Source organism: Homalodisca vitripennis, unplaced genomic scaffold (assembly GCF_021130785.1).
Source record: "Homalodisca vitripennis isolate AUS2020 unplaced genomic scaffold, UT_GWSS_2.1 ScUCBcl_196;HRSCAF=1575, whole genome shotgun sequence".
Taxonomy (NCBI): Eukaryota; Metazoa; Arthropoda; class Insecta; order Hemiptera; family Cicadellidae; genus Homalodisca; species Homalodisca vitripennis.
The window spans coordinates 62,951-73,438 of record NW_025776323.1 but is presented as its reverse complement, the minus strand read 5'-3'; the positions used below and the strand labels follow the sequence as shown (position 1 = coordinate 73,438).

The following is a 10,488-nucleotide window of genomic DNA, read 5'->3' as shown; positions in this document are numbered from 1 at the left end:
ATCTGTAAGGTCGTGACCCAAGATAAACCGTTCCGAGTGTTGCGAATAATAAGTGCTTGGTATATTAAACATTAATAATCTAATCATTCTTCCTCTTTCATTAGAAGGTTTGAATTGTATAAGTGTTTTATATCAATTTAGAAAAATACGCATATTAAGTTAACCTATGTTGTCTACCTATACTTTGTCAGGATAGATACTAGAAATAAATACTAGAATAGTTACTAAAAAAAGGACTTTATGCAACGCTTTAATTAGTAACTAATTAATTAATTAACTTAATTAATCTTTGTAACTTGTACAGTAACAAGCACTTGTAGCAGTAGCAAGCTTGTTTTTTATTTCCCTGTAATCATGGAATAGGCTTGTTCTCACTAAACAAACATCACAATAGTACCATTTACATACAGTTCACAGGCAATATACTGATACAGAGTCAAACTCAATGGGCCATGTGAATAAAAACTAGTATATGTACGCTACCTTTGAATCGGATCTGGATGTTTGAAAATTTCTTCAAGGATAGCCTAACTAAAACTATAATTGTTTTCCTATTTACAATTCCCTAATATTTAGGGATTATTATTAAATTAAATTATTTATTAACAATATCGGCAGTGCTATACCTATGAATATTGCAAATTTAAATATAACAGTGTATGACATACAACATTTGTAATTTTGCACACAATGTAATTGTAATGCATGGGCTGTGTTCTTACGTGGTTAGTACGTAGCTTGAACACTGAAAATTATATAATGAAATTGTATCGAATATTGAAAATTTTACAAATTCAACCAAACTTTCTTCAAAGGAATCAAACACAAGTTATAAATAGGCAAAATTAACGTTACCTTAACTTTCACAATTGGATAATATGTACTTACGAGTCACATTGAAATTCCCAATCACGTAAAAGTATTTTTTTTTCTCAATTTAAAAATAACACACGGCGATCAAGTAAACGCGTCGCGGTACTTCAGTAATGGACGCTACGGCTGTGAGAAGGCTACTGTATGGTTGTTCTGACCACAGATAACCTATTGGGCGCAGATAACACTGTGTGTACAAATATTATAGTATTAGACCTGCTTTACTAAAACACGTATTGGTGCGTTACATCTATTGGAACACGACGCTGTCCTACATAAACGAGGACACTGATAAACGTCATCACTGAACCATGCGAATGGTGTTTCGCGTAATGTCGTACATGAACTCTGTCTGAGACACCAATATTATGTACGCCGTAGTGCCCACGTCGCCTTGTGCGGACGCAACTGCTGTAGTGAAATCCAATTCGACTTGTATATCGTTTCTGGACCTGTCTCGGCTGGTGGGATGCAAATTCGTGTCAAACACGATCATGGGGTACCTCGATTTAAAATCGTCCATGTTGACATACACGTCCGTATCGCCGTACATGAGTTTCCTAAATGTCAAGTACTGGTCGTACAACAACCTGTAGTTTTGAGTCGCCATATCGCAGTTTTGCATTTCCGCCGGATAGCGGTGTCCGTTGATTTTTACCGACACATTCTTCAAGTTGCAATGATCGAATCGACTTGGGTTTTTCTTCTGCTTGTTGGTGCGGTCTGTTTGCAGTGCAACGATAATGAATTTGGGATTGTACACGTTACGATAGAGGCCGGTGACGTCAAAGTTGAACGTTGAACCAAACACGCCTTTCTTATCGATACACTGCCACTGCAAGTAAGTGTATTTCAGCAAATCCTTATCACTCATTTGTTTGAGACCGGCAATCAGCTGGCTCTTGGCGTTTGTCTCGTACTCGACCAACGGAACACGCAACACAAACGATTTGATTACAACTTTACCGTCTGCCGGTTCAGTTGCTCCTTGTGCATTACCCGACCAGTGGTATATAGCGTCATTGTCTTCGGCTCGAGTGAACGTGATCTCGAACCCGCCCTTGTACATTGGGTGACGCAAATGGTCAAAGAATCCCAGACCCAAGTGGCCGAGTGTACCCAACGCTTCGAACTTGCCGCCGCCACTAAACTTGGAAATGAAACCGCTAGTCGGCAACATGTACATTTGCGATTTACTGTAGCTCACCAATCCTTTCACTTGACTCGTAATGCCGGGATGGTCCACACTGTCGAGCAGAGTGTTGTGTTTTTTCAGTTCGATTCGCGAAAACAGATACGCTGGAAAATTGTCAATCAGTTGAATTGTCGACGCTGCGGGGTATTCGGTACCGTCAGATTTCTTGACCAACTCTCCGTGTATGTGGTACATTATGCGAGAATCGTAAAACGCATCTCCGTGATCCAATTTGAAAACCGTATAGTTGTTTGGCGTATTGAAATTTAGGTCCGAGACCGGCATCACGGTCCGGTACTCGCTCCGCTCTATTCCAGTAACTTGTTCTTCGTACAACTTGTCCATTCTCGTGTATCTACCCGGGATGGTTGTGCCCGTATCTAACTCTATCTAACATTGCTTTACGACATTACTTGTATTCAATACGATATACAAATAAAGTTTTACTAGTGTTTAAGCGTGAGATCTGAGGTGTAACAACTTTGATACCATAACATGTAATTGTTTCAAAATGATATCTTCCATGCAACTGACTTGTAACGCGCTCGTGGAACACGGTCAGAATGTACGGCAGACTTTAGTAAAACCTAGAATTTGCTGATTATGCACGATCCGGAACCAGATCCAAATAAATGTAACTGATGACATCGTCGTTTAACAGAGCGGTATTGTTTTGGTCCGTGATGGCTAGTTTGATCTGTTGTAATTTCTGTAGCCCTTGTCTAACCGATACATAGTGTGGGTACTGCGGTCTCTCTGATATTTTATAACCGTGCGGCACATCGGGATAGAACTGATACAATATTGCCGTCTCATAGTGTCTGTGTTTGTGCACGTCGTGACTCGCATAACTGTTTTCAATAATATCGCAGTGTACTTCGACTATTTCCACCGGTCTTAGATTTGGTGGGTTAGTTGCTGTTACTGTTTCACCAGCATTATATGTAATGCTACGCTGATCAAAACCGAGGACTGTACAAAGATTCGAATCCATTCGAAAATTGTACGGTGATCTGAGAACGATGCGATCGCCATTTCTTGTAATCTTGAGATAGGTTTCAAATTTCTGTTGCAACGATTCCATCGTCCAGTAACCGGGTTCTAGAGTTATTACGTGTTCTCCCTGATCGATCAGTGTAAAGACAACGTGCGCCGTTTCTCTCAGGTTGTAGATATTGTTTTCCGAATAGAAACCAATCAGAGCAACTTTATATTTCACGGTGTCGTCCAAGTGGATTGGATGCTCGAAATGCAAGTTCAGCACGGAACCTTTACCGAAGAGTTTTAACACAGGCATTATTACTCTATATCCAAGTCCAAGTTCAAGTTAATACTAGTATACTTACTATAGTACTGTGGGTATATGGAAGCGTGCATCGCACGTATACGCTACACACTACTCTATTGGAGAAAACACTTTTTCATACAGTTCTGATACCGTATTTGCACATTGACGCTTCCAGTTTTCAAGTTGTTCGAACCTTGTATTAAGCCTCCTAATGTTTTCTTGCAGTGTAAACGAAGTTTGCTCGTTTAATCTCCTCGAGAGGTCGTCAATTTCTTTTCTGATCACTACGTCGTGTTCGTCTACAGATTTTGCAGCGTTTACGATCCGTCTGTTTTTCACGTTTACTTTGTTGTTGATAAACTTTACCTTGCTGGTGAGCTCATCTGTGTGAGACTTTAAATCGTTCTGAACCGTTTCCACAGTATGTCGTAAAGTTTCTAAATTTACCTCGCCACCTCTCCTGAAAGACTCCAATCTTTCGTTTATTCGCGCTTCCACGTATTGTTTGATAGTTGTTTGATCGCCATATTGTGAAGCAAAATCTTTTAACTTTTCATTTATTTGCGCTTCAACATATTGTTTGATCATCATACTATCGTCATTAGCAGATATCAACTTTTCATTTATTCGAGCATCCACATATTTTAATACATTGGACTCATCAATTATCATTGCTTCGTTGAATCTGTTCACTGCAAACATTATGCAAACCAAGATTTCCAAATGTATTTATCTTTCTCCAACGCGCTTTCTATACCAGTAAAACTTTTGCAACCAGACATGTATAGCCTTAACACTTCCAGGCACAAGTGTCCACATATGGGCTGGTCGTCGTAGTCTTGAATTCGTTTGGTGTTGTACATCAGATTCTCTGGACCCAAGTAACGGACTAGTTCCCGCGGTGGCTGACTGTCACCGTACGAGTCGAAGTAGACTTTGCTGTGACCCATCTTCATGTAACACGTCCAGTGTGTACCGTCCGAATCCAGATCGCCCAGATTGATTATGCCGCATTCGATGCGATGCGGTTTGACCGGTAACGCTTCTCGCATAAATACACCGCGAAAGTTGGGAATGTTCAGTCTACGAGCCCACACGTTCAAATCACTCGCTGACATCGGTTTAATATGCTTAACTATGTTTTTTAAACAACGATAAAAGTTTTCCATCTATACGTTTACGGAGACCGTTGCCACTGGGATCTTTTTCGATGATGGAATCGAGTTCGTTGTCAATCAGGTTCTTCAGCCACGGGACAAGTTGCTCTTTCAGCAACGGTGCAATTTTCCGTCTCACTAGCGGTGATACGAATTTCTTTCCGTACGGCAAGTTGTCCTCTACGAATCCCAACACTTCTTTCAGTAGCCCACCGTCAACGTTTTTCTCCAACTGTCCGTACTCCAACGATAATCGCACACCGCTATTGTTCTTTATCGCTTTCTGCACCGCTTTGTGCTGTCTATCCGTCAACATGATTGTATCACCATCACCACTGCTCGACAATTGATCTTTCGCAATACCGATCACTGCCGATCTGCGTTTCTTGTAGGCGATGCGCAGCTTACGCTTCTGACCCTCGGTCAGTTTTATTTTGTGTTTGTGTAATTCACTCATTCTGTTACTGTAATTAATCGCATATGTAAATATGTCTGATATTGTATACGTATTACATATGACACCTTGTCAGTTAATATAGGGAAACATGGAAAGCTATTGTCATAAGTGTAAGACGAAAACTGCATCGCTCAAACAACAAACAGTAAAGCTTCGCTCCAATAACAGATGGCGGTCAAAGTCGGTGTGTGGAAAGTGTGGCTCAAAAAAGAGCACGTTCATAAAACTCTCACCTTTAGTAGAGGCGAGGCAACTGCACAAACCGGTAATAAAAAAGTTTCCGAGACGGCGTATAGTAACTTTGGGCATCGACGACTTGTGGGCTGCCGACTTAGTAATAATGACGGCTTACTCTAAAGTCAACCGAGGCTTCAAATACATGTTGAACGTTATTGACACGTTCAGTAAGTACGCTTGGTCGGAGCCGTTAAAGACAAAGAGTGGTGTGGACGTGGCCAGGGCTTTCGAATCGATACTGAAAAGAGCCGCGGATGCAGATCACAGGCCACCCAACTTGTTGCACACGGACAAGGGCCGCGAATTTGAAAACAAAGACTTTAAGCAACTGCTGAAACGATACAGTATAAAAATGTACCACACGGAGAACGAGGAAAAGAGCGCCATCGTGGAACGGTTCAACCGGACGCTCAACAACAAAATGAAAATAGAGTTTGAGGCGAGAAAATCGTTCAAGTGGCTCGACATCCTGCAACCGTTAGTCGCACAGTACAATGAGGCGGACATGCACAGATCAATCGGCATGACACCGTCAGACGTTGATGAAACAAACGAAAATCAAATATTACTAAAGTTCAATAAATTGAAATCAAAGATACCCATTAGAAAACCTAAACTGAAAGTCGGTGACCGTGTGCGCATCACTGTGAAAAAAGAAGCGTTTGCCAACAAGTACAAAAGCAATTGGACGAGAGAGATTTTCACAGTTTCCAAAGTCATTGCCACTAGACCGGTTACATACAGAATTACTGACGCTCAAGGTGAAGAAATAGAAGGGTCCTTTTACGAGAAGGAATTACAAAAGACAGTTCTGTAATAGATATACGGTATGAGTCGTTATTGTAGTAATTTAGCAGACTGCAAAGAATGGACATTAAAGTATACTGCAAAGAATCGCTAGCAAATAGCGCAGCTCTTATACCACAGCCACTTCGCTGTCTGATTGTCGGTACGTCGGGATGTGACAAAACCAATCTGTTGTTGAATCTGGTGTACAACGAGAAAGGAGTCAAGTTTAAAAAGCTGTACGTGTTCAGTCGGTCTATACACCAGACGGCTTACACAGACATGTTGCAGACGTTTACGAGTATCGAGAAAAAACTTTGTACGAAAATCGCTTACTTCTTTAGCAGTTGTGAGGATCTCATATCGGTGGAAGAATGTGACCGTAACGCGTTGGTCGTGTTTGACGATTGTCTGATGGAGCAGCAAGACAAAATTAAAGATTACTTTATTCGCAGCCGACACAAACAGATATCGTGCGTGTACTTGAGTCAGAGTTATGGAAAGGTAGACATGCAAGTGATTCGTAATAATGTGAACATGTTGTGCGTGTTTAAACTGTTCCGAGTTAGTGAAAAATACAGGAGGCTCGGAGCGGAAGCGTGCCCCTCCCAAACTCGGAGCAAATCATAAAAAAAAACAATCACATGCCACTGGGAAGAGACAAAAACGGAGACAAGATTTCGAGTACAAGAAATATAATTAGTAGGTGGCAAACATTTCCATGCAAAAATACAATTATGCAGCCACGGTGCACCGCGTAACTTAAAAACTATATAACAACAATAAAATATAATTCCAATGACAATGACAATAACATAAATAAATAAATAATATATAATAAGACACATAAATAAATTATAAATTTGGTCTATAAATAACATATATCAGGTACGGCAGTAGCAAAATTTTAACTGGTAATTTTTATGAACTGAGGGGAGGAAAAAGGTTGTAGAATTTCTAGGCCCACTATTTTTGAAAAGTAATTTTTTGGAAGAGTTGTAGCCGAAATTAAAAAAAAAAATATATTATTTCAAGCCAATTTTCGAAGGAGGCGGGGGCTTAGTTGCCTCCACGAATCCGAATTAAAGATGAAATCCTCCCCTTCAGGTCATGTAACTAACTAAATAAATACTGGCTAGGTACTGGCCCTCCCTCCTCCAGACATCTGGGCCGCTCCTGCACCCCGAGTCCTCGCAAGTTCAGTATAAGAAGTAAAAAAACACATTTTTAATCCAACCTTGTTCCAGAAGAAATGAATGGGACACTAGCCTACACTCCGGTTGGATGCCGGTCCAATAGCGCTGGCAGGGCGGGCGGCATTCAAATTTTTTAGTTGTTCGGGCAGACTCGCCGCACCAGTCCCGCTGAAGGCATCACGGGGACCCTGCCGAAAGTCGGTGAATTAGCCAGCCATGGAGAAACGGGAAAACAGAGAACAGCCAGAACACAGTAAGCTTCTCCGAAACGTGTCTGACCGCTCCGAACAGTAGCCAGAGCCAGTGCCGGTGCCGGTGAACAGCTGGTCGGTAAACTAGTCAAGGTCAACCAGCTGACCTCAACCAGGCAGAAAATCAATACTCTGACGGAGTGACTCCCCCACCGACTGACAAGAGTGGCCGAGGTGGGCAAAATAAAAGACAAAAATAAATTGTCCAAACTTAGCCCCCGGCTCAACTCCCCCACTAAAAGGGTGCAACCCCAAACAAAACCTCTCCCCAACAAAACCTGAAAGAAGAACCAACAAGCTCTGGCACAGGAAAACGGGAAGTCGAGAACCCTGAAATTTTGAGAGGCGCCTCTCTTGGAGAAAGAAGAAAATAGAAAGAGAGTAAAACGACACCACAGGGAAAACCAGGATGATGATCAGTCCCCGGACACCCCCGCAGCCGCACCAGTTATCCAGAGCATGACCAGAGGTATCACCACGGAAGGCCTTCAGATGAGAAGTGGGCCTTCCGCCACTACCTTCCCCGAACAACCAACCACTCAGGGAGGAGAGAAAACGAAGAATCCGGTGAGGACCCTGTCCACCGATAGCAAAGTTTGGCTGCCCGTTTATCCACGGCCGAAACTGGACCGGATGGCCTTACAAAAGACAAGATCCCCACCTGGAAGGGTTAGCAAGTACGTCCCCTTATTGAATTTTCTCCTCACCCTTTCCCTAGACTGTAGGATGCTTAACCCTGGACTGCTTCCCAAGTGTCACTCACATTGGGAGTAGTACCAGGCACTGGTAGAAGACTAATCCAGACTCCAGAGATTTAGACAAGGGAACAGAAGGAGGACGACTAAACATGACCTGGAAAGGCGTGGAATCATGACTTTCGTGAAGAGCAGAATTGAAGGCTAACTGAAGCCAGCTCAGGTTTTTCATCCCAGGTAGTTTGTTTCTCAGCGTGATAAGCGATGAGGGCGGCTCTGAGATTGCGGTTGAAACCGCTCAGCATGAGAAGGCTGGGGGTAGTAAGGAGATGTGTCGTAAACATGTTCGATTCCATGCCCAAAACAGAAGCGATGAAACTCCCTCGACACGAATTGTGTGCCGTTTGTCTGGGACGAAGGTGGCGGGCACTCCAAAATTCTGTGTAGAAGGCGGTGACTTGGAGTGCCTTGACGGTGAGCGACGCCGTGGCACTCCTAAGAGGAATCAACCAGCAAAACTTAGAGAAAGCATCCACAGCGACAAGCAGGGAGGTGTTCCCTGACTTGCTACGGGGAAAGGGTCCCACATAGTCAATGAAACACCTTTTCAAGAGGGCGCTCCGCACCTCGGAGGAAAGAAGTCCTAAATTTAGTATTTTGTGCTGGTTTACTGACCGAGCAAAGATGACAAGCTCTTACTCTACCAGCAATGTCTCTGTCCATACTCTTCCAGATAAAACTTATCTCTGATTTTAGCGATGGTCTTGTGAATACCTAAATGACCGCCCACGGGAGAAACATGAAAGTAGGAAAAGACCATCGGTTATGAGGGCACTCGGCAGAACAATCTTGGGACCACCTCCGCGTCGGGCACGACAGCAGAGGACACCCTTGGACAAGAAGTAAGGAGAGTGGGCTTCTCCCTCCTGGAGCTCACCAATGATGTTTGACAACTCGGGGTCTTGAAGTTGGTGAGAGCCAAAACTCTCAAAGGCAGCAGGGAAATCCAACATCACAGTCCCACATAACGGTGCTTGAGAATCAACAGGATCGCTGGGTAGATGATACATTCTAGAAAGAGCATCGGCGACGACGTTTTGGGTGCCGCGAATGTGCTGCACCCTGAATTTAAAGGCCGCAATTTTTGACAACCCAGCGACCAATCTTCCCGAGTTGTCGAGGATGGGCCAATAGCCAGGAAAGAGCCTGATTGTCAGTTTCCAGCAGAAATTCGGAATGCTCTAGGAACCTCCGAAACTTATCCATGCCGAAAACGACCGCCAGACACTCCAGCTCATAAATAGAAGATTTCTTTTCCTGAAGGGTCAAAGTCCTAGATGCAAAAGCTATAGGTTGCCGAGCGCCCGTCGAATTCTTGAGAAAGCACAGCTCCTACAGCACAGGATGAGGAGTCAGTCTGGAAGGATGAAGGGCCTACTAAAGTCCGGTATTCGCAGCACAGGAGGTTGGATAATGGCCTCCCTAAGCAGTTGAAAAGCACGTTCTTGATCTTCACCCCAAACGAACTTTGCGTCTTTCCTTCTTAAGGCGTTCAGAGGGGCGGCCACCTCGGCAAAGTCAGGAATAAACCTACGGTAGAAATTAACCATGCCGATGAATCTGGCAACACCCTTGGCATCCTTAGGAGGAGGGAAATCCCGAATGCCTTGGGTCCTGGCAGGGTCTATAGATACACCCCTAGACGACACGAGGTGACCGAGAAACGATATTTCAGACTTGGCGTAAGACACCTTCTCCGGATTGACTGTAAGGCCAGCCCTACCCAACCTAACCAAGACCTCCTCAAGATGTTTAACGTGTTCCGTGAAAGACTCACTGTAGACCAGAAGGTCATCAAGATAATTAAAGACATACCTGAACTTCACATCGTGGAAGATGGAGTCGAGCAACCTAGTTAACGTTTGGGCCCCCACAGCTAGCCCCATAGGCACAGATCGGTACTGATACAAATTCCACGGAACACAGAAGGCCGTGAGAGGACGTGAATTCCTTCTTCAACGGAATCTGATGATATGCTTGGTTCAAATCAAATATAGTGAAAAATTTTGGCCTTACCGAACCAATCAAAAGCAGAATGGAGATCGGGGGAGAGGCAGGCACTGAGTCTATTTCAATTTTGGCATTAAGTTTTCTTAGGTCAACCACCATACGATGTTTTCCATTAGGCTTTGGAACCAAGAACGCTGGACTGGCATACGATGAGTTTGAGGGCTCAATAACTCCTTGATCCAAGAGATCCTTGATGATACCACGCATAACCTCCATCTTTGGAGGAGCCAACTTGTATGGGTGGGAGCGTACTGGCCGAGTGTCAGTTAGACGAATTTCATAT

General features: G+C 43.5%; 1 protein-coding gene across 1 annotated transcript; it reads right to left on the bottom strand.

Moving 5' to 3' along the window:
* Window positions 1–1,174: 1,174 nt before the first annotated feature.
* LOC124370461 lies at window positions 1,175–2,413 on the bottom strand. The gene has a single exon (XM_046828747.1). It carries the CDS (start codon window positions 2,411–2,413, stop codon window positions 1,175–1,177), a length of 1,239 nt encoding a protein of 412 aa, XP_046684703.1.
* Between the last annotated feature and the right edge of the window lie 8,075 nt (window positions 2,414–10,488).

What these genes read in the sequence shown, in the direction of transcription:
- LOC124370461 (XM_046828747.1), bottom strand. Translation starts at nt 2,413, where the DNA reads ATGGACAAGTTGTACGAAGAACAAGTTACTGGAATAGAGCGGAGCGAG.